Source organism: Lepisma saccharinum, chromosome 1, assembly GCF_977018435.1.
Source record: "Lepisma saccharinum chromosome 1, izLepSacc3.1, whole genome shotgun sequence".
NCBI lineage: Eukaryota > Metazoa > Arthropoda > Insecta > Zygentoma > Lepismatidae > Lepisma > Lepisma saccharinum.
The window spans coordinates 114431807-114456160 of record NC_139229.1 but is presented as its reverse complement, the minus strand read 5'-3'; the positions used below and the strand labels follow the sequence as shown (position 1 = coordinate 114456160).

General features: G+C 41.1%; 1 protein-coding gene across 1 annotated transcript in view; it reads right to left on the bottom strand.

Annotated features, from left to right (window-relative positions):
- Positions 1 to 24354, bottom strand: part of LOC145985218 (angiotensin-converting enzyme-like) — a 71269-nt gene that overhangs the window by 22982 nt on the left and 23933 nt on the right. Inside the window, exon 4 of the mRNA XM_083118970.1 lies at positions 17272 to 17463. Within this exon, the coding sequence (XP_082975096.1) occupies positions 17272 to 17463 (192 nt within the window). The remainder of the gene's footprint in view (positions 1 to 17271; positions 17464 to 24354) is intronic.

Genomic DNA, 24354 nt, shown 5'->3' with positions numbered 1-24354 from the left:
GCGATGGCGGCACTTCCGCCAGCCAAACTTCCAACGGCCCCCAATGCTGCTAGGATGGCCGGGATGCTGAATATGAAACCTCCGATCTTTTGCTGTTTCCGCGAACGCTGCAACCGTCTCAATTGAGGTGTGCTGAGCAGCAATTTCATTCCATGTCCTTTCGACAAGCAAGAACGTTTCTTCTCGCGTTGTTTCTTGGTGAGTAACCCATCGAGGGCACCTAGATTTTTCAGATTGGAGTATGGTATCTGGTACACGACACCCTTGGGCTTCATGTTGATGCTCTATGGGTTATTTTTGCGGTATGTTATTTATATATATTTTGATATTTTTTCTTGTGTAGTTTTTTACGGTATGTTATTTATATATAAATATTCTGAGATTTTTTTTACGGCCTCGCAGTTGTTACACAAATTCTATTACGTGCTTTGTTTTCTTGCCAAAAAGTTCCTTTGTCCCCTTGTACACGATTCGAGTTTTGTTCTCGATTAAAATAGATAGCTTCTCGTCCGATAACATGTTAGCGTATCGATCTGGTAAAAATAGACTGTATTGTGCGTTGAGCAACAGGCGTACCTTGGGACCATACTGGGTAGAAACGATTGAACCGGAAGTTATCGTGTAAGATTTGTCGACTTCCAATTCCCGAATTTTTACATACTCGACTGACAAATTTAGCATTTGTTTTAATGCTTGGAGCTCACTCATTTTTTCAGTTGTCATATCGAAGAAGAGAAATTTTCAGTGTGTGTGTTAGAGAAATTTAATTTTTTTTTCACGATGTGTGTTATTTATATATACCGAAGATTATTTTTTTTCACGATGTGTGTTATTTATATATTTTTTTCATGATTTGTATCGAAGATTTTTTTAACAGAGGAAGAAAGTTCGTGCTTCGGAGAACGCGATGATTTGCGTGATGATTTCTTCAGTTTCCTGTTTGGACTTACGCCAATCATCAGTATATCGTCTTCTTCCCTGCCTCGCCTCGTGCAGTTCGTCCAACCTTTCGTTCAATTTCTCCCCCGCGGCCGACAGAAGAGTGTCGAGATCACCGCACCTCATTCCACTGATCTCCCGAAGACGGTCCTTGAGAACTATTTCGCATCCCATGTGAAATGCCGGCGTCGTTTTAGCTACGATCACAAGTTTATTAACATCTCCGTTAACTACCTTTTTGAATATTTTAGATAGTAGTTCGTGCGGCAAATCAGTTATGCAAGCCATGTTGTTTTTTTTACTGGATGTTATTTATATACCCCACCCCAATTTTTGTTTTGTGTTCATGGCAATGGTGGTACCCAGTGCGGCGACCCGTTCACCCAACGATGCGTCTCTGCTCACGAATCTTTCGAAAGCTGCGTGCTCTAACTTTCTGTCTGCTTCGTGACGTGCATCCAGATCCGTCTGCGTGGTGTTGTAAGCGATGTCGTGATCTTTGCATGCCGCGTCCAACGGATTCACACCCTTGTCTCCTCTCTCCAATCTTTTCTCGAGTTTGGTACCCGGTCCGCAGTACTGGTAGCCAGGTAGATGCACCTCGAAAGGTAACTTGTTGATGATGTCGTTCACAAGGCCCTTTCCTTCGGCCACGTTCCAAAATTTAGGAGGCAGCGTGTTGATGATTTTGATGAGGTAACCTATGCCCTTGTCGTTGTTCACGATGAAGTTGGAAAGTTTCGTGCTGATCATGTCCACGATGCCAACCTTCTCGTTGTAGAAATTACGGTTGCCTGCATTCTCTTCGCCGGCTATCACCAACAATCGGTCCACGAGCTTCCTCACGTCGTCCACCCAAACGAATTCTTTGGGTAACGTGTTGTAGCGTTTGACGCCGCTGCCTGTTTTGACCTGGTTCCAAATCGGTTTGATGAGATTCTTGTACTTCTCGCCGCTGCTCGATTTCACCCTATTCTGCGAGGCGTCGTTGTTCTGGTACAAGGCATCCGTCATGATCAGAATTTCCTTGTAACTCTGGTAATCTTCGTCAGTGTAATCTTTCGGCTGCTTTTTGGCGACGAGTTCCCACAGTCCCACCGTACCCGGATACCTGTTCCAACTATCCTTGTCGCCTAAATTGACTTTAATGTCGTTGCCTTCGAAGGTCACCTTCGATTTCCCAATCTTCCACACCACACCGCCGCCTTCGTTGGTTTCCATGCTGGGATACAATCCGAACACTTCATCCTTGTCGAATTTTCCCGTACTCAGGTAGTCTCGTGCCAAAGGTCCCAACTCGATTTTATCCGAAGACGACGACGTGCTACCAATAGCTCGACGTCGTGCCGGTGCATCCTTCAGTTCGAACGGCGTCGAAGGAATGCTCGAAATGGGCGTGGGTACGGCGTAACTTTTAGCTGCGAGCGGCACGAGTTCGTTGATCAAATTTTTATTTTGTTCCGTGACACTTTTAATTTCTTTACCTAGACCGCTGATGGCATCGATCACAGGTTGATCCTGACGTTTCTTCTCTTCGTAGAATCCGCGATTCTCGGATTTCCAACCTTTGAAGCGTTTCGCGAGGTAATCGCGAAGCTTGAGATTTTCGTCTTCGATTTTTCGTTTCGTCATAATGTTTATTTATATACATCGTTTCTCACAACGTTGCAACGTTTAGAAAATCGTTGATTTTGTTTCTGTATTTTCCGTCGTTGGGTTTCCTCGTCATGTCGATTGTCGCGAATCCGAAATCGTCACCGTTCCAGCAAGTAGAGCAGCAGCGTTCCGAAAATTGATTGTAGTTCATGTCTCCGCCTACGTAGTCATCGTACGCGTGCTTGAGGTTGGTGTGATCTTGACGAAACAAACATATGAAATTAGCGTTGTCGCGCACTAACTGTTTTGGAATTTTGGAAAACGTTTGAGCTAGGTAGAAGCAATCCATTCCTTTGTGACGACCTTGCGTGAAAAAGTTGCGAATTTCATTTTGATTTTCCAGGATGGCGTCGTCGAACACAACGACTGAATTTTCACGACAATCGTCGAGTGGTTTTATTTCCGAGGCGAACGTTGCAATGTCCAGACCATCGTACAGTTTCATCAGTTGCTGGTATTTGGATTGCTCCAAACTTTTCGAGAACACGTACAGGTGCCTGTTCTTCCAATCTAACCAATTCGGTGCGAGGAGAAAATTGTCCACGAGCAGTGTCGTTTTCCCACACCCCGAAGGACCTACGATCAGACAGCGGATGCTGTCGGGGAGCAATTCACCGTTTTTTTTTCTTCGTTCCACTTTCCGAATTAGGTAAACGTTTCACAACATTCCACGTACTCATAGAATCACTTCGTTTGAATCGATCCAACTTGTTTCCGGAAGTCCCAGCCATTTCACCAAAAGTTTGTTGCCTCTCTTGCGCAAAACTTTTTCGATAAGGTACGTGTCGGGGTATTTAGTTTTAGAGAGTTCCTCCTCGTAGAAGCGCCCCAATAAAATTTCACCGCCACTGTCTTTTATTATATACGTGTGACGGTTCCCGGGTAGAACTCGAACCACGGTAAAAAGTTCAGTGCTCCAGTTTCGTGTGAAACCCCTGTCGAACGTTCGCTTCAATTTACTGACCCTCACCTGTTCTCCAATTTTGTATTTAGCTTTTTTTGTCGTGGGCGTGTACTTTGGACAGTAAACGCTAGAAATTAAACGTTGCTCGTCAGACTTGGTAACGTCAGCTGGCTTCATGCCTATCGTTCCGTGCCGTGTGTGATTATAGTTGTTAACAAGTTCCGGAAGAATGGTGACCCACTTGTAGCTTCCCTGAAGCGTGAAGCGTGACCACATGCGCGATTTCAGAGTGCGATTGAATCTTTCCACGATGCTGGCCTTGACGTCACTGAAGGTCGAGTAATGTTGAACGTTGTGTTTCCGAATAAACTTTTGGAATACGGCATTGTAAAATTCCTTCCCTTTGTCCGTGTGCAGAAACCGAGGTCGTCTGCCGCCGCTTTCGCGAAAAATTGTCTTGAATGCTTCCGTGACGCACGTTCCCGTTTTCGCCTTCAAAGGTAGAGCCCATGCGAATTTCGAAAATGTGTCTATGACGGTGAGGAGGTACTTGTTGCCCTTGTTCAATTTATGTACGTTTTTTAACTTGCCGCTACTCATTTCGACGAGGTCGCTTTCCCAGAGGTCGTCGATTCCCTTGGTTACCACAGCCAAATGTTTGTAGTTGCGGCGTGCAGGTTTATGCAATTCTTGGACGATGGCTTGCCTTGACATTCTTTTTTAGAGATTACGTTTGAAGAGAAGCACCAGCGTGATGGGATTCAAAGAGGGTGGCACCTCGCTCGTGTTTTGAACAATCAGCTTATCCCCGGCACTCACGTCGAAAACGGTAAGGTCTTCGTCTTCCTGTATTTCATATATGTTGCGCGTTTCGTTCCAACGCGCCAGAGGAATGTTTCCTGCTTTCTGGACACCACGATTCGATATCAAAGTCATGGTGGGAACGCTAGCTTTTCTGCCGTGAGACCAGTACGAAAATTCGTTTACCTGAATCGTGCCATCGAGGAGAAACTTGTAGTACGGATGATAAGGATGCAGCATGTACAGTTTGTTACCTTCGACGAACGTGGAGATTCTCTGTTGATTGGGTACGCTGTTGATTTCGATGGCTTGCAGAGAATGCAGTTTAGCGAATTTAGTATCGACGCTAACGAGGTTGCTGTGAAGCTGACCCAGTGTGTTTTGTACGGGCACCAAATGCTCGACTATGGTATCTGTTACGGTAGAAAATGACGGTTTGATTTTCACTTCCACGTTCAACTGCTTGTAGCTTTCGTTGAGTTCTTGCAACTTGGCACCGAAAGAGGCCAGCGGCGATTCCTGCGTTGATTCCAGCACTCCAACTTGATCTCTGATGTTGACCACAATGTTCTGAAGGTTCTCGATTTGATTCAATTTCGAGCTCTTCTCGGTAAGATCGTTCACGATGATTCGCATCTCTGTAAACTGCGTGTGAAGGTCGGCGACGCTCTGCGAAGTGGGCAGCGTCGACACCAGCGAAGCAAGTTCGTCTCGAATCTGTTCCACGTTCGCCGTTTCCGTTTCCAGTCGTTTCAGCATACGTGATATGTTCCTTTTCAAAGCGTGTAATTCTTTGGAGGTGGGGAGATTGGCCACCCTACTCTCGAGATCGCTCAACGAACTTTTGATGTCACTCGAATCTGATAGTGCCGTCACCGCCGTTTTCAATTTTTCCAAATCTTCGCTCGAAGGCACGCTCGTTCGTAACGATTTCAAGTCACCCTGTATGTTGTCCAGTACGTGATGAAAATGAGTAAGATTGGATTCGACGTTCAAATTTTCCAAATATTGGATCTTCTGCTGAACCGTGCTTAACGTGTCCTGAATACTCGTCAACACACTTGCTTCAGCGTGAATATTTTTAATTTCTTCGTTGATCAACTCCAGAGACGCCTGAAGCGTAGCGATGGTGGTTTGAATGTGTTCAAAATCTTGATAAGCCTCCAGTTGAATTTTTATGTTCGCGACGCTTTTACCAATAACCTGCAGTTCGTCCGACGATGGTAGGTTCGTCATTGTATCTTCCAAAGTCTGCAACTTGGATTTGATTTCTTCCAACGTGCCGGTGAATTCTTCTTGTAATTTGGAAACAACAACCTGCAAGCGTTCTACATCAATATCATTCACGACGGTTTGAAGTTCAGAGAAATTCTTTTCTATTGCGGAAGTTCGCTCTTCGATTTCGAGTTTCAATTTTTCCAAATCTTCATTTTTCGATTGAAATTGCTGTAATTTGGCCAAATCATTTTGAAGCGAATCCATGCTCGACTGTATATTTTGAATGTTGTCGTAAGAAGGTACGCCAACATAATTTTTTATCAGTGTTTTCAGTTCGGAATCGATTTTCAGAATAGGATCGAGACATTGCGTTTGGAGCGTAGCGATCTCAGACTCTAAACTTTTGTTTAAGGTCTCCTGCAAAGCGATCAAATCGGTCCTCAACTTCTTAACTCGAACGTCCAGCATGAGAATCTCTTCTGCATGGTCTACACGCTTGGTGTTGCCGAAAATGTCGTTAGGCATTTTTTGGTTAATGGTTATTTATAATAGAATAGACGATTCGTAATTCTACGAAGAGAGGAACGAGTTTGTCGTAATCTCCTAGGAGTTCCACGTAAAGATAATCTCCTGCAGACACATCGTACGACATGTTAGAAAGTACCTTGTCGTGCTTCATTCGAAAAATGTTTTTGCCGGTAGAAATTTTGATTTCGCCTGTGTTCTCCGGATTCACGGTGATTTGAAGTTTCCCATCGATCGGAATTTCATAGAAATGTAAATTGTTATTAAAAACATAAAACATCTTGCCCACATCGTCATTTATTTTTGTCCATATACTATTAAGATGTACAATTAGTAGACCATTGAGTTTAGATAACACGGAAGGTAAGAGGTTATTGGAATTTGGTGATGCAGTGTCCATGTTGTTTTGTTTGCGGAAACCAAAGAGATTCATTGTCCTTGTTAGTTATTTAACACGTTGTGCCTTTGCCATTCTTCAAAACAGACGGAGGAAAAGAGGGGCCCTCGGGCGATGAAAAATAAGAGTTGAATTTAATGAGCCTCGGTTTGGAGCGGGCTTAACAACATAATAACATAATAACAGCTTGCAACTTTTCATCGCCCGAGGGCCCCTCTTTTCCTCCGTCTGTTTTTGAAGAAGAATAGCAAAAGACACAACGGACTTCATTGCTATGGGGTTACGGTTAACACACGTCACATTTATCGCTTTTATTGTAGTGGCCCCACTCTCTCGTGTGGATTTGACAATCGAGAACACGTAACTTGTTGTCTGTGCCATCCAATGCGACCTTGGTTACGCGCGTCGTGTACAAATCATGCAATTTACTTGCAATGCGATGATCTGTGCTGAGTTGTCTTTTACCTTGAAACAGGCATTCTTTGTAGTCTTGCATGCTAAATTTGCTGGTACTTATTTTTCCCACCCCCTTCGCTTTCTTGATCTCTTTTTCTTCTGCAATCTTTACACAGTACATTTTGGCACGAAGCCCCGCAAATTCCCTGCTGTACTCCCCGCCAACTTCATCTTTGAACTTTCCTATGATCATTTTATTTTCTGTCGAATGCAAGTGATGGTCTGATGGTAAGTTGCTAAAATCAAACAGATGCTTCATCTTAGTCAGATCATGTTCGAGGCTTTGTGTTTGGATTAGAAAAATGAAGCTATCCGTGTCAATGTAACATATTTGGATGTTATCTCCATAAAAGGGTTGAAACTGATCGTAGTACGATTGGTACATGTGCAATTTTGATAGTTCAAGGACGGTGGCACCTATGGCAATCGGCTTGTTGAGCATCACTTGCTTCTTGTTCCTCTCGACGAATACTAGATTCTCGTCGAAAATGGTGAAGTTTTTGAAGTAGGGGGACGCGACGATCTTTTCAAATTTTTTTTCGTCCGTGACCAACGTTGCGTCGATGTAATTACGCACGTTCTCCATCGTCTTGCCGTAGATGGCGTTATTGAACAGTTTGTACAGATTTTTGTCTGCAGGCGATGTCGATTGCGCTCTGCGGCGCGTATTCTCGGTTATGTAGGGTTCCAGCCACTTGCTCTGTCGGAACTTCAATCCTTTATGAACTTTCTTCAACTGCAAGCCGTGACTTATGTAAAATTGGAGGAGTCGGTAGTGCAGAACGTAATTCCGCTTGTTCTCCATGCTTAGTATGAGTTTTGGCTCCGATCCTCCAGGTGGCTTCTTTTTGGTGGGGGCCAGGGCCAATCCGTGATGTTTCTCGTGAAGCGTTTCGGGATAATCGAGATCCACTTCTAAGAAACAGCCCCATTCATTATCTTCGCTCCAGTTGAGAAAATCTTCGCAGGAGAGTTCCTCTTCGGTCATCCACGCGTAGTCGCTGATGGGAAGACACTGGGACATGGAGTGGCCGTACAGGTTGTTGACATCCCAGTAGACAATGTAGGTGTTGGGCTTCGATGCATCGTAACCAGGCGTATGAGAATTGTTTGCCTGAGCATAGCGTCGGGGACATTGGACGATGCCACCGCGTATCGCACTCTCCATGAAAGCATACTGTTCCTTCTCTGCGATGAGTCCTAGTTCCACGTTGGTGTATTTCATCATCGATTCCCAAGTCAACCCCGGCGTCGTGAAGAAATACGCAGGATCCAACTTGTATATCGCGATGCATCTCTTACGAAACGATTCGAAAATATCCATGAGGAGAGTCACGTCCAATTTCAGATAGAGATCGTGATAATCGCGAAAAGTTTGGCAATTGAAGGCCGTCCACACACTACGAGCGTGTTCGTAGTCCTCTTCGGAACAGACGTCCTCCGTGAGACAAGAATAAAATGCCTCCCGGGGTGGAAGTTCCGTCTCGTCAAATTTCTCGAAATCGTTGACGTACTCATAGGGGTAGACGCCCTTGCGACGCAACAGATTCAAATTCTCATCTCTCCCCGAAAAACATTTTTGCTTGGTGGCCACAAGATCTTCGTCGCCAAGTTGCGAGGCTGGAGGACAGGAAATTGTAAGAGTCCAGGATTCGCACTTCCACACTTCTTCCTTCTTGGAGAGGGATCCAAATTCTTACCGCAATATACTTCTCACTCGTTCTCGGAATGATGCTGATTCGAGAAGTTATGTTGTAGAGCTCTTTAACAAAAAGATGCGTGTCGTACTTCTCCGTGTAGTGCAGAAACACGGCAACGAAATGCGACTCCTTAATTTTAAGATTGCACGAATTACAGATGGTGCTCAGAAATAATCCATTCTGATGGTTATGGTGGACGACCTTGTGATTTTCGGCGGTAAAAAGCTGGTTACACTCCTCGCATCTTGTCGCCGCGTCATGTCTCTGTTGTTGTTCCGTCGTGAGAGCAGGTGGAGAAACGTAAGAGCCTTTCAGGCTGGGTGCAAGTTCTCTCGCGCATTCCGCTATCTTCTTAACAAAATGTTTTGCCGCATCGGGTCCGCAATACAAGATGACATCATTCAATTTTTCTCCGTAGATGGAGAAACTGCAAGGCTCGTGGTGAAAAATTTGGATCGTGCTTGAGGTAGAGGGATCAGGGTTGCAAGACGTCATGGGAACTTGGAAGCTTTCAAAGTCGGCATAAAGAACAGCGGGATGGTGGAGAAGAGCCTGGTGTTTCTGAAATTTCATCTTGGTTCCGGGTTCCGGCATGACATCTTCGGGTTCTGCATTCACGGAGCCAAAACACTTGTGCTGTTCTTTCATCTTCTTACCCCCGCGAAAAATTCTCAAGCATCGATCGCAAATTTCGATCTTATCGCGATTCTTGGTGATCTGTCTTCCTACTAATCGTGAGAAATTCCGTATCAAACTGTAACGGCCATCTACAAGCAAGAGTCGAATTACATTATTCTGGCTTCTAGCAGGTCTTAACACACGAATATTGCCGGAATCGTCAACCCCAAACACAGAAATATCGATATCTTCTCCTTTTTCCTCTCTATAGTTTTTTAAAAATTGATTGATCTTATTCAGGGGCACAGGATAGGAAATTCCTCTCATCATATTCTCGTATCTCCCCTCATATCCTCTGTAATTGGACAGACGTTGGGGGTTACTATTATTAGCTGGGTGTAATGCGGCGATGACAGACCATAGGAAACTCTTCTGATCATTACTTTCTATGTTCAACACTGCATTTTGCTTTTTTTTAATGTCTCGTGCAACATTTTTTTGTTTTTGTTTTTTTTGAGCGCTGCGTAATGGTTTGAAATTGCAGACTCTAAGTTCTAACATGTGGCTGCGACCGCAAAGACTCCATCCACTTCCTCTACCTTCAAACTCTTCTTGTTTTTGTGTCAGGTGATCAAATAGCCGTGTCACTATCTCGTCAAGATCCTCGTTATTGTCATCGTGTAAGGCTTCACACCCTACGTAAAAGCTAAAAGTGCTTGACTCGGACGAGACAACTTTCTCATACAGCAGGGTCAAGACGAGATGAATTTTAATTGCAACATTGACGAGGCAATCACGTAATTTATCGACTACCAGAGATTTCACATTGTTGAGGAAGATGCTCGAGTCACATTTTTCATCGCTTCCAGATTTATAGGTCATAATACGTGCACTTTTATTCAAAGCACCCCCTTCATGCGCATCAATGCGAGGTTTTTTTTGCCGGCGGGACTACGACATCATGATCCGGTAGACGACATTTTTTCAAATGCCTAGCAATGTTAGGTTTAGAAATCAAAATCCCACAGTTGCGACATGCCACTTTCCCGCAAAGACCGGAGGGACCTGGTTGCGGTTCCATTTTTTCTCTCTGTTATTTATATATACAGAGAAATTTTTTGGGGGGGAAGCGTTTTCGGCTTACAAACGCGTGACCGAGGGAAGCGTGGACATGTACTACACGCCCAGCGAGTTTAAAGCACGGAGACCCATGACCGTCATCAACACATCTAAGAGAAAGAAGGTTGTGGTCAACGATCGAACCAACATCAAGGTCGTCTGCGAGTTCCACGATGCCTTGCCCGAGGATACCCTATGCAGTGTCATCCTGATTGCAGAGAAGTCCTTCGCCTACGACGTGAAGAACGAGAGGGTCACAGAGCAGTTTTAACAAGTTTTTAACATCTTTTCTTGCACAAATAAGAAATTTTTTGTACTAGCACAATCAGTTACAATAGCACAATACGAATTTCACTAGTTCAGATCAGTTACAAATGTCAATTTCATTAGTTATCAGTTACAATATCTTTTTTGCACTATAGCACGAGACAATCAGAAAATTTGCACAAAAAATTTGTTGTTGTTTTTACACGTGAAAATTAACAATAAAATTTCTTTTTTTTATCGTTTCAGATGCTGTCGAAACATCAAAAACACATACACACACTAGAAAAAAAAGCATGCAACTTTATTTGTAACACACACATATTCTCCATCTTCATCAAGAAAATATTATAATAAACATAATTATTTTTATCTATATCTCACAATAAAACTCTATATCCAAAAATATCACAACATCAAATAACACTAGAGTCGTTAGTACACGTTGCATGCATTACGGAGGTCCTCTGTAGAGTTTCATGGAAGTTTGGGGGAAAAAAAAACACGTGAAACCCTACAGAGGTGCGGTAATCTATAACCGCAGCCATTAGAAAACCTTTACTTTTTTGGCTGGGCACCACGCACCCTGGCGAGGTTATAGGGGCCAGGTATCCTAAAAAACAACAATTATTATTTTGTTTGTTTGTTTGCGTCACAATACATACGCGCGCGCGCGTGTGTGTGTGTGTGTGTGTGTGTGTGTGTGTGTGTGTGGTACATCGTTCCCTCCCCGAGAGAGAGGTTTACGAAGGTCACGATATATAAACATTTGGCCCCGTTGATTCCAGCACTCCAACTTCATTTCTAATGTTGACGACAATATTCTAAAGGTAGAGAGAATGAGAGAATGAGAAAATAAGAGAATGAGAGAATGAGAGAATAAGAGAATGAGAGAATAAGAAAATAAAAAAATAAGAGAATGAGAGGATGAGAAGAAAGGTTTACGAAGGTTACGATATATAAACATTTGGTCCCGGACTTGGAAAATTACGATAAGATGCACTCATTCTTCAAAAAATAAGAAAATGAGAGAATGAGAAGATGAGAAGATGAGAGGAGAGGTTTACGAAGGTCACGATATATAAACATTTGGTCCCAGACTTGGAAAATTACGATAAGGTGCACTCATCTTTCAAAAAATAAGAAAATGAGAGAATAAGAAAATGAGAGAATGAGAGAAAGATGAGAGGATGAGAGGAGGATGAGAGGAAGATGAGAGAATAAGAGGAGAATGAGAGGGATGAGAAGGATGAGAGGATGAGAGCTCATCTTTCACTCATCACTGCCTTTTTGCGTCCGTGAAACATCGTCAGCGCAATAAATGAGGCGCGGAACGGGGAGAGAAAGTGAGTTTTTCAACTTTTTGTGGTCGTTTGGTCAAGAAATCAAAGTTGTTGTGGGAGTCACAAATTTACTCTACTGGATTGGTTTCTCATAGGTTTTTTTTGTAAATCCTCTAAACAATTCAGGGTAAAATGTTCTGCTGTACTTATGTTCTCTGTATTTACACAACCTTTTACACGTTGTACAATATGTATGTATAATATGGATGTAGTTTTATTATTTATGAAATGGGAACGTGTTATGTGCAGACAATAATGTTATGTTTTCTTTCTTTTTTTTCAATTATGGAATATATAATGATTAAATTACAAATATGTGCTGAGGCTCTCTCTCACTCTCGTTTTAGTAGTGTTTTATTTAAATATACTAATATTTTGGCCTCTAACAGTCATAAATACAGATGTATTTATTTGGGCAAGAGAACGCGTGTTCATATTGTTGTTGGTTTGGTTTATTTTACTTCGCTTTTCTGCCACATTTGGTTATCGCAAAAATTAGGATGAGTAGGATATTATGAAATAGATGAACAATCCAGGCCAGGATTCGAACCCGTGATGAGTGCGCATTCTTATCCTATGTGTTGTACTCTTCAGTGAATAATGAAATAATTTGGAATGAAAAATGTATCTCAGAACTCAAAAAGCCAAATGAATATTATTGAAGAAACTACAAAAAAGTGTGTTTTGTTACCTGTTTTGTTTCTGTGCATAAAGTGGACTTAAAACGCCAAATCAACCAACCGCGGGGGAGTGGTTATCACAGCGCGCTACGACAACAGGAGTTCCGGGTTCGAACCCCGACCTGGGCATGGGTGTTCTTTGTGTTTGTCCCTTCATTAATTTTATCGCATCATCTTCGCAATTAACCAAACGTGACAAAAAGCGACGCTAAGTAACAAAATGAAATCAAATCATTGATTGATTGCTCGATTTGGTTTATTTTATTTCGCTTTGCCGCCACTTTTGGCTAATCGCGAAGATGATACGATAAAATTGATGAAGGGCAAGGGACACACACAAAGAATACCCATGGTCAAGCCGAGATTCGAACCCATGATCTCTGGCTTATTTCGAATGTGGGTGGGGGTTATGTTTACTTTCTATTAGTACTCATTCATCATTTTGCAATCTTTTCCTGGTATTGACATTCTTTTTTTAGGAATACTGGGCCCTAAAGGGGTTAGGGGTGTGACCCCCCCCTGAGTACGCCACTGTCTGCTACCCCAAGTATCGACGTCACCGCACGTCACTGTCTCCTCTCCATCTTTAGGGACCCACTCAGTTCGTTCCATATTCTTATCCTTTTTCTTCATCTGTGCCATGATATCCCTCTGCGTCCATGGACACCTTTATGGGAAAAGAGAGAGCAACGAGATCGCCTCCTAGATGCCAAAGATGGCATTTGAAAGAAGTTAGTGCTGCCCTGCCGATCTTCACGTTTAGATCCAGTGGAGAACCAAGGAAGAATCATTGTCCTGGATTTCAATGATAAATAAATTCTTCAAAAGCAGCTGCGGTTTTAGAACGTTCTCGTGTCCTTGAGTACCGAACGAGATTCAAGGCGACACTGACTTCCTCCTGGCTATTGCACTTGCTTCAAGGATACGAACTGCTCACTTGTTAGGGATATTGCTGTGATCAAGCACCGATGCAATATCTGCAGTAATTTTCAATTTATCACATGGGGAGAGAATAGCATAATGAAATGCAGATAATGACCCCGTGCTTCATTTAGGAGAGTCATGTTCGTGTCTGGATGGATCACTTTCAGAGGAAGATGAGAACGAGAAGTCTATAAATTCTGGTGTTGCTCTTTCAGCATCCATCTTATCCAACTCCCTCTTCACCTTCTCCTTCATCTTCTTGCTCGCTCCAACCTCTTCCTTTCCTTTATCGCAAATCCCTTATCTTCTCCCACCTCTTGGAGTCTTGTCGTCAGTTTCATAAACTCCTCATTCTTCTTCTTCTGCTGTTAGTTGTCCTTCTTCAGGTTTTCTTAAGCTGTTCAAATTTGTTGAGGATTCCCATGGGCCTCAATGGTTGGCACCTGGGCCTTCTCCCATAGCTTCAATGCTTCATCCACATTTCTTCCGGTTTTCTTGGATTCTCCATTGGGAGGAGACGGTCTCCCAACGAGATAAATTTCAGTTTTATTTCACGGGGATGTAGTACTTGTAGCTGTAGACATTCAAGATATTTCGTTGATCACAATAATGCGAAGTCAAACATTTATCGGCATTGTATTACGAAATACAATAAAGCTTGTGCACGCTGGCCCATAAGAAACGCATGATCTGATATTTATCTAAGTCAAAACATAAGATAAGAAATTTAAAATACGGACCACTTTTCTGGATCCAAAATCCCATTCTGAGTTGTCCTGTTAATTTTTTTTAAAGAAAAAGAAAATTCAGTTGTAAAAAGGTATACTTTTATTAGTACTTAGTTTAGTACTTTTTCGGACTCAAAATTGGATTTTGGATCCAGAAAAGTGGTTCCTATTTTAACCTTTTACAGTTTGGACAGAAATTTCAAGTCGCGATTCTTTATAACCTTGAGCAACCCCTAATTACTGTAATATCGACCAAAAATTTCATGCTGATGGTTTTTTATACTAAGAAATTAATAAATTATCAGCATCACTCATTACTTTCTTAACAATGCATTTTTACAATGTTTTTTATGAACCACCCTAATTAATACACATATACACACATAACATACGTGGAAGTTGATCTTTATAACCCACCCCTCAATCTAGAACGTTCCTGCACCACTAACCGTGAAGCTGGTATCGAATTAATATGTCATCTTATTTGGACGCATGCCCTATTTCTAGCTTGATGAAAATACATGGACACTCTTATATCACTTCTTGAATATATTAATTTCTTCTGTACTCGAAAAATCAAGGAAAAAGTTGATAAAAAGAAGCTGAAACATACATTGACGTCATAAAAAAAGCAATTTTCGAGTGAGGTTCTTCCCTGCAAACACAATCAAGCTTTTGTAATTATAAAAAATTATGAGCTTGACATTAATTGAGTAAGACTTAATCAGAAATCCTGTCTCCTTCACTGAACTGGGACTTGGATAACTTAATTGCAAGTAGTGCGACCCGCCTGCGCGCTATCGATGAAGAATCGAAAAAGTCTGGAAGTTAATTTCCTCGTACCTTCTTCCGAAGTACAGTCACGCGTCGACAGATGGCTGCACTGAGGAGATTGCGTTGACGACACCGGAGACCTCCCAAGAGCCATTATTTTCCCGGTGTCGAGTCTCCGGCTGTGCGGCATTAGGAGAGAATGGCTAAATCCCTCGATGGAGTTTCATTACATTTGCCCACCTGATTGGAGGGGTTTAGGAAAAAAGATGTAAGTCAAATAAAGGCGGGAATGAAAATCCGTTTGTTTACGAATAAGATCCGAAAAGGGGCGCCAACTGTGAATGTTGATTCGCTATTGCTATTGAGAAATTTTCTGCCGACGATTTTTTGGATGTTAAGGACATGTAGAGTAAAACACTATTCTCCACCGACTGCAAGAACGAAGTTAATGTGAACAAAAACCACGTGACTTCTGATAAATCGTAATTTGCCCATGTATATATCGGTCCTAGCTGTACAGCTCAGTGTAAGATCCCACAACTTGAATATAGCACTACATTGAGTAGTATGGCTCTATCACATGCCCGATATTTATGTATCTTCAAAACCAGAACACTAACCTTTATGCAAGTTGCACATATATAGTAATGGATCTTCTCAGGGGGTTTTTGTATCCCCTTTTTTAAACTTCCAGGTAAGGTTTTTGGATAAGGACACCCCTTTTTTAACTTTCAGATAATGGATTATTCCTAGTATAGTTTGAAAGGTGCAAAAGTCATACGTGCCACTCATTCGTTGTGAGTTATCATTTTGTGTAATCGATCATTACATATATTCATAAATATAATTGATTTGCTCAACACGATACTGACAGGGTCTGGTGCGGGGCACAGCCAGCTTCCACCAAGCACCAAAACTAAATGCTAAGAGCTATAAACTTGCTCCTCCTAACGTACAATTTCGCTTAGATCTAATAATGCATATGTGATTACGATTAGGTTAGGAGAGCCAGGTTTAGAGACTTAACATTTAATTTTGGCGTTTGGTGGAAGCAGGGTGTACGCCGCACCAGACCCGATACTGACACAGAGTGGCTTGCATTCTCTAACTAACGTACAGAGCCTCTCTGATAGCGTACTAGTAACGATATCGCCTTGTAGCCAAGGGGTCCCGGCTGAAGGTACATCGGCTACAGCCACCGGTAATAAATATGGGACACCTAGAAGATCTTGAAATACTTGGTTCCCTGTAAGGTGTTAAGTGTGTTGCCTAACTCTACGACGGTGGCAGAACTTGACTCTGAAAATTTGCAATTGAAATCCATTTTTCGTCGTACCGTTCGGCAACACACGTAACTCCTTGCAGGGAAGCAAGTACAAGTGATAGTCGGAAAATAAGTTTCTCTAGTCTGCCATCTGCAGAGAGTTCTATGCTGGAGAAAGAACATGACATGAGCAGAAAGAGGCATCGTTACATTATTTTTTCACATAGGTCCCAGCGACATGTAGGCACTTGTCATACCGTTTCACAAGTTTCAAGAAACTCTGTTCGTAAAACTGCGTGTCCTGTTTACGGATGAAGAGACTGGTTCAATGTTGAGAAAAATCAAAAATTTCATTTTCATTTCATTTATTTGATCATCACATGACGTACCGGAAGTCTCACCTATTCGTAGCGAACAAGAGCTCACACTTTATACTTGTGTCCACGATTGCAACACACCTCTGTTCTCCATGCCGGCCGGGCACACACCAAAGAATATTGGGCACACACTTCTCAACTCTTCCTGTCTTTAACGCCTTCTGCAAGGAAAAGATCGTGTGGCGGACAACAAAAGAAGAATGATGCCTTTACAACCACAACATAATACCAACCAAAAATTTCTATGGTTTCCGGAAATACACATCCGGGAAACTTTTTTCCCGACTCTCCATTGTATTTAAGGATTTAGGTGTCCCATTTTTATTGAAGGTGACTGCACATTGCATACTCCCACTTTAAATTGTAGGTCAGTCTCGTCTAGCTTATCTAAGCATAACGTGAATTTTATGACCAATGTCTAGAAGACGCTACTTACATCACTTGTCTCAAAGAGAAACTGTATTAGAGAAAGCAACTGTAGAAGACAGGGAGCAAAGAAAAAATAGTTCTAAGAATTGCCATCTTGGGTGTTTTGTCGTATATTAAAGCGTTATCTAGTCCTTGTGATCGAACATTATACTCACCAAGCAGGTGCGCTGGTATTGGTCCATTCCGGTTTACCTCTTGCTCACCGTACACGTCCGCGAGTTTGTGCCTTACAACAGCATGGAGTAACTTGTACAGAGGCCGTACCTCTTCGTACAACTTCTCAATCACCGACTCTAGATTTGGAATCTCCAGTTCCTCCCTCCAGCATTCTCCTATGTCTCCATATCCTGCGAGGAAACAAGTTATAGAAATTATCAATGCAGTAAGGTTTATTTCATGTACTGAAGAAAAATTAACATGGTATTATTTTGGCCAAACTACTTTCAGAAAATGTGTCCCATTGTGAAGAAACTGACCAAAGTTCCTAATTCTGAAAGAAAGAAAAAGATCGATTTATTTAGAATTGTGCATTTCTATAGCATTCGTGTGGATTTTTCGTTGTTACTTAGATATTTTTAATAGTTTCGTGACGTCATAACTAGGGTTCGTAAGTTAGACCTGTGAAAATTCTCAAAATATGACCTAAATAGTCTTAGAATGCCGCAAGTACCCCAGAGCTGTTACATGAAGGGATATTACTTTTAAAAAATCCCACCTGAAATCACCCATCCCGGAAATTGAACCCGGATCCGAAATTGGTTAGAAAGGTTAAAACCTATTTGTGCCTACAGGACGTGCAACGCAACGGAAGTCCCTATCCGTGATCATCTTTTACTGTCTCTTGTTACGTCGCCGACGAGGGTTCCTGACGATGTACACCACCTCTTGTACAGTGGGATCCATGAGTATTATCGTGCAAATTGTCCATGACTATTTTCATTAATTTTTCTCATACATCCTATGCTTTTAAGCGACGGATTTTTATGTATGCCGGTGCAGAAGCTGTCAACAGCTTGTTTTGAGTTTTCTTTTAATTCTTGAAGCTCTTATTGGGTTAAATAAAGTGCACGAACATGATGACTCCTTCGCCTGGGGCTTTCTCGAAGATGGAACCGTCGATGATGCAGTTGACCTATTTACAGCTGTCATTCAAGCAACAGTGACAGACCTCGTGCCTGCAGGAAAAATAGTTTCACATAGATTTCCGTGTTGGTTCGATTCTAAGGTGCGGGATGTATTGGCCAACAAGAAGTGAGCTTGGCAAATTTGGAAGGACTTCCCGAGTGAACACACATACAACACCTTTGCTGGTCTGCGACGGCATTCCTCAAAGTATCTTCTCCGAAACAAGTATAAGAAATACATAAACAATATAACTGCAACAATCCCAGAAAACCCAAGAAACTTTTTCAATCTAATAAACTCGAGGAGAAACAATAGCAGAATTCCTGTTGAGATTACATATAATAGTGAAAACGCGGTGGGTGACGCTTATTTCCACGGTAACTTCTGTCCGCCGCCCTCCCTTGCAGCGTTGCCAAACCTAAGGCCGGTCTCTTCCTATTCTCTAACGACGCTTGCCACTACACCTGATGAGGTGAAAAATCTATTGTCATCTCTCCCAGCTCGCCGTGCTCTAGGACCGGATGATATCAACTTCGTTTACCTCAGGAAAACAGTGCATTCTTTGTGTTATCCCTTCTGCAGTCTCTTGAACAGATGTTTCTCGGAAGGTGTCTTTCTCCATGTTTGGAATCAAGCTAACATCACACCTATTCACAAAAGCGGTAACAAAAATCTTGTTTCTTCTTACAAACACATCTTCTTATTCTCCCCTCTGTCCATCATCTGTGAAAAAATAATCCAAGCCAGACTATATAAATTTGTTTCTCAGTACTTACGCCCAAATCAACATGGTTTTCTTTCTGGTAGCTCCTGTCTTCAAACCTGTCTGTTTTCTCTCACATGCTATGAAATGTATTTCAAATAATTCATAATTAGATGTAATATACTTTGATCTGGCCAGAGCTTTTGATACTGTCAGTCATCGTCTTCTGATTCACAAATTATGCAATAGATTCAACATTTATGACAAATTTCTAATCCTTCTCGCAGATTACCTTCGCGATCGCCAACAACGTGTCGTTCTTCCAGGGACTGCATCTAACTTTCTTCCTGTCCTCTATGGAATTCCACAGGGTAGTGTTCTAGGACCTCTCTTGTTCATATTATTCGTCGACGACCTTGCTGATCATCTCACAGATCCCTTCAGTAATTACCTTCTTTTCGCAGATGATTGTAAAATTTTCAGACAAATCACCACTTCCGACGATACTCATCTTCTTCATAATGCCATAACAACATTTACTTCCTGGTGTCTGACCAGGCAAAAGTGTACTACTCTTACTATCTCTCTAAAAAAGAACCTGTTAAAGTCATCTTATTCCGTCCAATAACATCCAAGCAGTATCCTTTCACAAAGATCTTGGCATTGTCTTCGACCAAAAGCTCACATTTCAGGAACACATTACAGACACCACAAAAAAGGCTATGCGTCTCTTAGGCTTACTGTATCTTTTCACTGAAATTAGTGACATCTCAGCCCTCACCTTATACTTCTTCTTCTTCTTCTCTTCCGTTCCCTTATGCCGTTAAGCGTCGGGTACCTCGTTCTGTCCATCTCATCCACTCCGTCCGGTCTCGACTCATTCTTCTCATTTCGTTCTTAGTTTTTCCATATTTTAATCCTATCTTTTCTATTCTATCTTCCCATGTATTTCTTGACCTGCCTCTTCCTACTCTGCCCTCAACCCTCATCTCCATCACTTGCTTGGCTTTCCTGTCTTCATTCATTCTATTTACATGTCCATTCCACTTCAGCTGGCGTTCCTCTACTACTTCAGTCATTGTCTTTTTTGTTTTACCTCTTCTCTTATTCTTTCATTTCTTATTTTCTCTCTTCGAGTTTTCCCCACTGTTCTTCTAAGATATTTCGTCTCTATTGCTTGAAATTTACTTAGATGTTTATCTTTTAGTGCTAAGCTTTCTGTGCCATAGCCCATGATCGGAACTACCATTGAGTTGTAGAGTTGCATTTTTGTTTTTGTACTGATCTCTCTTTTTCCCACTAAAGTATTACTAATTTGATAATATTCTGATGCTGCCTTCTTTGTCCTATTCATTATCTCTTGATCAATTTCCCCACTGCTACTTATGATAGTTCCTAAGTATTGATATGTTTCTACTTTCTCTAGTTGCTTCCCTTCGCATATTATATTCAGGACTTCATTTTCCTTGTCCTCTTTAGTCACCCGCATGATCTTACTCTTTTCTATATTAATCTTCATGCCTTTCCTTTTAAGTTCTTCATACCATTCTTCCACTGCTTGCTGAAGTCTCTCAGGTGTATCTGATATCAGTACGATATCATCGACATATAATAGTGCTTGGATATGCACTGGCCTTAATCTCCACATACCTATTTTCGTTCTGTGTGTTCGTCGTTTGCATATTTTAGCAATTTCGTCTAAAAGGACGTTAAATAGGATTGGACTGAGGCTGTCTCCTTGTTTTATGCCTTTCTCAATGTCAAATTCACCTGAGTGTTCGCCATCTACTCTAATTGTTCCTACAGGATTATTATATACAATTTTTATTGCATTCAATAATCTTACTGGTACTTTCTTTGCCTCCAATGCTTCCCATACATATTGCCTTGGAACTGAATGAAAAGCAGCTTTTAGGTCTATAAAAGCTAGATATGTGTCCTTGTTCTTGGCAATTCTTTTTTCCATAATCGTTCTTATAGTATATATATGATCTTGTGTTTGCCTTTTAGGACGGAATGCTGCCTGCTCCTCCTCCATATCTTCCTCCACCACTTGTCTGAGACGTCTTTCTAGTATCCTTGTGTATAATTTATAAGCGACTGATGAGAGGCATATTGCTCTGTAGTTATTACAGTCATAGCTACTGCCCTTTTTATGTAGTGGAAGAATGATATTTTTTCTCCATTCATTTGGAATTTTGTTTTCCTTCCATATTCTTTGAAACATCTTGGTTAAATTCTTAACTACTTCCACACCTCCATATTTTATTAATTCTGGATTTATTCCATCTGATCCTGCTGCTTTTTCTGTCTTCATCTGTTCTATTGTTATTTGCAATTCATCTTCCTTTATTTCCCCTTCTATATCTGAGTATTGTACCTCCATGTATGGTCCATATATCATCCCTACCTCCTCTGAGTTATTATTTTCTTTCTGGAATTTTTCACCATAGTGTTTCCGCCATACATCCAACACATCCTTTTTTTCTGTGATCAATTTATCTCCATCTTTAATGGTTCTTATTGTTTTTCCATATTTTCCTCTCAAGTTCTCTACAACTTTCCAAAATTGCCTTGTATTCTTTTCTCTAGCTTTCTCTTCAACCATATTTCCAAATTTTTCCCAGGATGTTATTTTAGCTTCCTTCACTATTTCCTTGACTTCATTTCTCTTTTCAATATATTTCCTTCTATCTTCTTCTGTCTGAGACATAATATATTTTTTCCATGCTTCCTTTTTGTTTTTTACTTTTTGTTTCACTTCTTCATTCCACCAAGATGTTTTCTTTTTTCTTGTATCTACTATTTTCTTTCCGCATACTTCTTCTGCAGATTTTATGAGTGCCTTTTTAATTCTCTTCCATATTTCTTCTATCTCTAGTTGTTCTACATCTGGTCCTTCTGTCAGTCAGCTGTTACCTGTTCTTTATACTATTCCTTCTTCTCTTTTTTCTGTAACTCATTTATCTTAATTGTTTGGTATTTTTTTCATTCTGGGCTTTGGTGGTCTCGTGAAGCGTGTGTCCACTATTAGTAATCTATGGTCTGTACCCAGTTCAGCACCTTGTCGTATGCCGATTGAACTTGAACGCCAGACCTGGTTATTAAATGTTGTTCGTCATCAGTCTGTGTATTGCTTCTCTCATGTATGTCTCAACATCATAGCCGTTCTTCGTGACGAGACTTCTTTCATTTATACCAATATGTAAGTTGTTGTACTTGTTCTGTTACTGTGTTCCTGAATTATACACTTTTGTTTGTGTTACAAATTATGTCTTATTCTTAACTCCATTTCTTGGATAATCGAAGAACTGAAAGAACCCGAAACTCAACACACCTCTTATAACTTTAACATCCATTATGTTTCTCCTAATACTACTGGTATATATTATGTAGTCTATTATGCTTTTAACATTTCTTCCTTCAGCCTGGAAGGTTATTTTATGTGCCTCCTTATGTGGGAAGAAGGAGTTTCCAAGAAGCAACTGATTTTCTACACAAAACTCCAGTAATCTCTTGCCATTCTCATTCAATGTCTTTTCTCCCCCGTAACTTCCCATACTACCATGGGCTACCTTCTTATCTTTACCTGTTCTTGCATTTAAGTCTCCCACTATCATTACATACCGTCCCTCCATTACTTCTTTATCTACTGTCCTCTGGAGTTGTACATAAAATTCTTCTTTATCAAGCACAGAGTCATCTTCTGTTGGTTCATATACTTGGATATATGATATTTTATATTCTATATCAAATTTAACTACAATTATTCTTGAGTTAACTGCTTCCCAGCCACTGACCTTTGTTTCATATTGCTGACCACCTTATACTTCAAGACATTTATTTGTCCAATAATAGAATATTGTTCCCCCGTCTGGTCCATGGCGTGTTCCACTCAGCTCTCTAGAATCGATTCAGTCTTTCAGTTTTTCCTAGCTATAGTCCGTTACAGGGTTCCCTCATTACGCAATTTTTCAACTCCGCATCTCCTGTTCTATCTACACTTACAGCCTCTCCACCAGCGTCGTTTGCAGCAGAATGACTTCAACTATCTATACAAAATTATCAATGGCAAAATCCGCTGCAACGCACTCCTTCAAGAATTCCACTTTCGTGTGCCTATACGCAGAACACATAACACAAACCTATTTTACATAGACTTGAAATTCAAAAAAAGATCTCTCTTCTACAGACCTCCCATCAAGTGTTGACATATTCAATACAGAGTACGCCTTTCGGTCTTCCATAAAAGAAAATGTTGTAAATAGAGAATGTATAGGTAATAGTGCAATCTTGACTTAGCTTTGTTAATATTTTTATGTTAATTGTTATTGTAATTTTCTTTGTTTCCATTGTAGACAATTTCAGCGTAAAATGACCACTTGTGCTGTATCTGAAATGCTCTCAATAAATAAATGAATGATGGACAATTTGCAAGGTGATACTCATGTATCCCACTGTACACCTTTTAGACAGTCCGCCGTAAGGTGACACACCTGCGAACTGGGACACTTCACTCACTTTATGTCCATGGGCACGCCCGAACCCGATGGCCCTAATTTTACTTCGTCACATATGTATTCAACCCATCTGACCATCTGCTTGCTCGCAAGTGAAGCACCACCTCACTAGGTAATTGTACAAGACTTCTGGCAGAGATCGTCACTCGTTGTCACCCTATATTACCATCAGGACTCCAATTGTTGGTCTGAAAAGAAATATCTGCATGTTCTACCAGAAGTGACTTTTTTGTCCGAGGAGTTATGTATTTATATTAGGAATTGTGCCCAACAGTGTTGTAATAATAATAATAATAATAATAATAATAATAATAATAACACATACAGTTTAGTGAAAATCATGACAGTATCAAACCCCAGAATATTTTTTTTCTGGGACGCCTCTGCGTTCACCGTGTTTTCAAATGCACTATTGCGTGGAGAAGTTGATGACGAATTGGGACCTACTTTTGAATTCACGAGGTGTGGAAGGTGAGTGTCAAGAGTTGTTCTTCTCTAAGGCCGGATCTGATAATTATAATTATAATGATAAGTATAATTATTCTCTCGGATTATGGACAGTGACATCAATAAAGGATAGTTGCTGGGGTCATGTCATGTCTGTGTACCAGAATTCCTAAAGGAGAAACATCAACTGCAGAGAAAGATGGCAAAGTATAGGGCTGACTGGTAAAGTGAAGAAATCGTCACCTCCTCCTTACGGTCATATCCCTACACTCTACGCAAATCATGAACACACTACCGATTATGAACCGAGTGGATTCTGAAATGTTATTCGAGCTTTCGAGAGCTAATTTCACTCACATCTTCATAGATTGAAGTGACTTGATGAATATTGTGTATTTTATTATGTTTTCTCTTAATTTATTGTGTGTATTTACAAGTGTGTA